Consider the following 3,409-nt stretch of genomic DNA (forward strand, 5'->3'; position numbering starts at 1 on the left):
GTTGGAAAGCTGGCACAAATCCTTCCTCCCAAACTTGACATTGGACTCTGGTGAGCCCCGGCTAGTATACTCTTACTTTGAAGTATTGACTGGATTCGCAGCAAGGCTAACACCCAATGAAGTTAAAGCCATGCAACACATGGATGGCTTCCTGCAAGCAGAGCTGGACATTCAAAGAGAACTCCAGACCACGTACACCCCTGAGTATTTAGGGTTAAGTGATCCGTTAACTGGAATATGGTACAATGAGTCCAACATGGGAGAAAGGCATCATCATCGGGGTGATAGACACAGGTATCGCAATGAGCCACTCATCATTTTCTAATAATGAAATGCCTGCTATACCACCCAACTGGAAGGGAAGTTGCAACTTCACCAACTTTATTTGTAACAATAAGATCATAGGCGGTGCGACATTTGGAAATGGCAGAAAATGGAATGATATTCCACCAGTGGACACAAACGGACATGGAAGCCATGTGGCAAGCATAGCCGCAGGGAACTTTGTGAAAGATGCCATGGTTATTGGCAAGTTCAAGTACACGGCCTCAGGGATGGCTCCTAGAGCTCACTTGGCCATCTATAAGACATTCTTGTTCCGTTCTGATAACTTGAAAAGCTATCAACAAGCAATAATTGATGGAGTGAATATCATCAATTATTCTATAGATGATGATCCAGCCGCTAACTTCTATAATGATGTTGCTGCTTTCTCTGGCTATAAGGCAACGAAGAAGGGAATTTCTGTCTCTGTTGCTGCAGGTAACAAAGGAGCCCCAAAATCGCTAGATCATTCTGTACCTTGGCTCACAGTTGTCGGTGCAAGCTCGACAGATAGAAGGCTTGTAGCGGTAGTGAAGCTGGGCAATGGAGATGACTTTATTGGAGAAACTGGATTTTATCAAACAACTCAATTCGACTCATCCATCTTCCTTCCAATTGTATACCCTGGAGTCAACAATAAAAAAGAAACTTTAGGTTGCTGGAGAGGTTCCTTGAATGAAATTGATGTGAAGAATAAGATAGTGCTATGCAGGGCTAGTAATAAAAATGTTAACAAGGGACGTGTTGTCCTCTCTGCCGGTGGGGCTGCTATGATTCTCTTGGGACCAATAAACAACATTCCAAATGATTTACATGTTCTTCCAGTATCTCATGTCAACTTTGATGACGCCAAGAAAATCTTGGAGTACTATAACTCGCATAGAGGGTCACCTCCTAATGCCACCATCATATTCAAAGGAGAGCTACCCAGCCGCCGGCAAGCTCCTGCCATCCGTTCCCTCTCGTCAAGTGGTCCTAGTCTAACTAATGGTGGCATTTTGAAGCCGGATGTAATTGCCCCAGGCTCTAAGATCCTTGGAGCATCTATTTACAAAGACAGCCCTTTCAATAACTATTTCAAGTATGCAAGCATAACAAATTTATATTGGTTTCATCTCTTTCTTGCCATTACTAATTACTATATAAATATCAGGTTCAAGAGCGGTACATCCATGGCATCACCTCATGTAGCAGGACTCATGGCTTTGCTCAAGAAGAAATACCCAAAATGGTCTCCGGCAGCCATCCAATCGGCAATAATAACATCTGCAGATGATGTTGATCTGGCTGGAAAACCATTCATTCACATGAAAAATGGGAAACCGTGCAACATCTTTGATCGGGGAGCTGGACATATCAATCCCATTAAAGTAATGGATCCAGGCCTTATCTACGACCGTGACTTCAATAATTACATTGGCTACATGTGTTTTCTTGATTATAGTCCCATTTATATGCAACGTTTCAATGGAAGAAAAGTGGATTGTGCCAAAGAGAAGAAAATCAAACCATCCCAACTGAACTACCCTTCGATCATGGTAACTTTGAGTTCCATGTCTCCAAAGGAGACTGTTATGAGGGCAGTGACCAATGTAGGAAATGCCAACTCAGTTTACACACCGAGAATCTTTCATCCCGCCAATACAAGCTTGATCCTTTCTACAAATATACTCCAATTCTCTGCTCAAAACCAACAATTAAGTTTCAATGTCACGATAACCATAATTCCACCAACTCCTATTAAGGACACTATATCTGAAGGAAAACTAGAGTGGGTATCAAAGTCAAGTAGCCATGTTGTGCGAAGCCCTGTTGCTATTGTCTTTGGCTAAACCCTTTGTATTTAATGTGCATTCCTTATGCATGGTTCCTTGATCTTAATGTTAGCACCTATGAGAAAAATGTTGAGGATTAATTAGAGATAATACAACAGTTAAGACTTGAAGGATAACTTTTCAAGGTGATGGATCAAACTTAGTGTGATCAATTGTAGAAAGCGGAGAAAATGGAATTTGGAAAGCAAGGGTTTCTTAAACAAAACCTACTCACTATATTTTCATTCCTTCAAATTTCCAAAACATACATAGTTTAATACTTCTCAACTTTACTTCAGACTTACATAACATAACAATACAAAAACATGACTTCAACATCCATACATAAATGCTTTTGTATATTACCTATGCAATACAAAATTATCTAGACACTCAATACTCACCATACACGTATTTTCCAACCAGACTTCTGGAGATATTTCGATTCCCCTTTAAAACCTTCAATGCAAGAGGCTGTTTTTCTCCTTCAATCACATACCAACACACTCCCCCCTTGATTGAAGGCTATAAACAACCAACATGTTTCTCATCTGAAAATGTTTATGAATTATAATAGGCTTTGTGAATATATCATCTAACTGAGATTTAGTATTATAATGCTTCAACTTAACTATTTTTCCAATCACCAAATCAGGAACAAAGTTGAATTTTATATCGATGTGTTTGGTTCTGCCATGTAGAACTGTATTCTTTGCTATACAATGTAGGATTTGTTGTCACACCATAAAATAATTGCTTTCTTCAATTGTATTCAACACTGAGCTAGCATTTTATTCAGCCAAATTTTCCTGATATACAGCAAAACACAAAGCCACATACTCTACTTATATAGTGGATAGGGTAATAATGTCTTGATTCCTGGAGATCCAAGATACAACACCTGATCCCATATGAAAAAAAGTGCTTATAGTGCTTTTTCCTATGCTCCTTATAACCTCCCTTATCACTATCCAAGAAACCTTCAAGCTTATAGTTTCCTCCTTTTTATACAAAATTCCATAATTCACTAACCCTGCCAGATATATGAGTACTATTTTACCGGCTCTAAAGTGATAGTTAGTTGCCTTGTTCATATAGCTAGAGAGTACTCCAACAGTGTATGTTGTATCATGTCTTGAGTGTGTAAGATACATTAGTTATTTAATTAGCCTTCTATATCTTGTAGCATTTTCCAACCTTGAATCATCATTAGCTTGCAACTACATAATACTTGCATTCAAAGGAGTAGGTACTGCTAGACAGTATAGCAT

The 3,409-nt window shown here is 39.1% G+C and overlaps 1 protein-coding gene across 1 annotated transcript; it reads left to right on the forward strand.

The window, feature by feature from the left end:
• The first annotated feature begins 332 nt into the window (after positions 1–332).
• LOC120259956 (subtilisin-like protease 4) lies at positions 333–2,156 on the forward strand. The gene has a single exon (XM_039267408.1). It carries the CDS (start codon positions 333–335, stop codon positions 2,154–2,156), a length of 1,824 nt encoding a protein of 607 aa, XP_039123342.1.
• Positions 2,157–3,409: the final 1,253 nt, after the last annotated feature.

This window comes from Dioscorea cayenensis, chromosome 5 (genome assembly GCF_009730915.1).
Source record: "Dioscorea cayenensis subsp. rotundata cultivar TDr96_F1 chromosome 5, TDr96_F1_v2_PseudoChromosome.rev07_lg8_w22 25.fasta, whole genome shotgun sequence".
In the NCBI taxonomy this organism is placed as follows: Eukaryota; Viridiplantae; Streptophyta; class Magnoliopsida; order Dioscoreales; family Dioscoreaceae; genus Dioscorea; species Dioscorea cayenensis.

Coding starts and splice junctions, on each gene's coding strand:
- LOC120259956 (XM_039267408.1), top strand. CDS start 333: ATGCCTGCTATACCACCCAACTGGAAGGGAAGTTGCAACTTCACCAAC.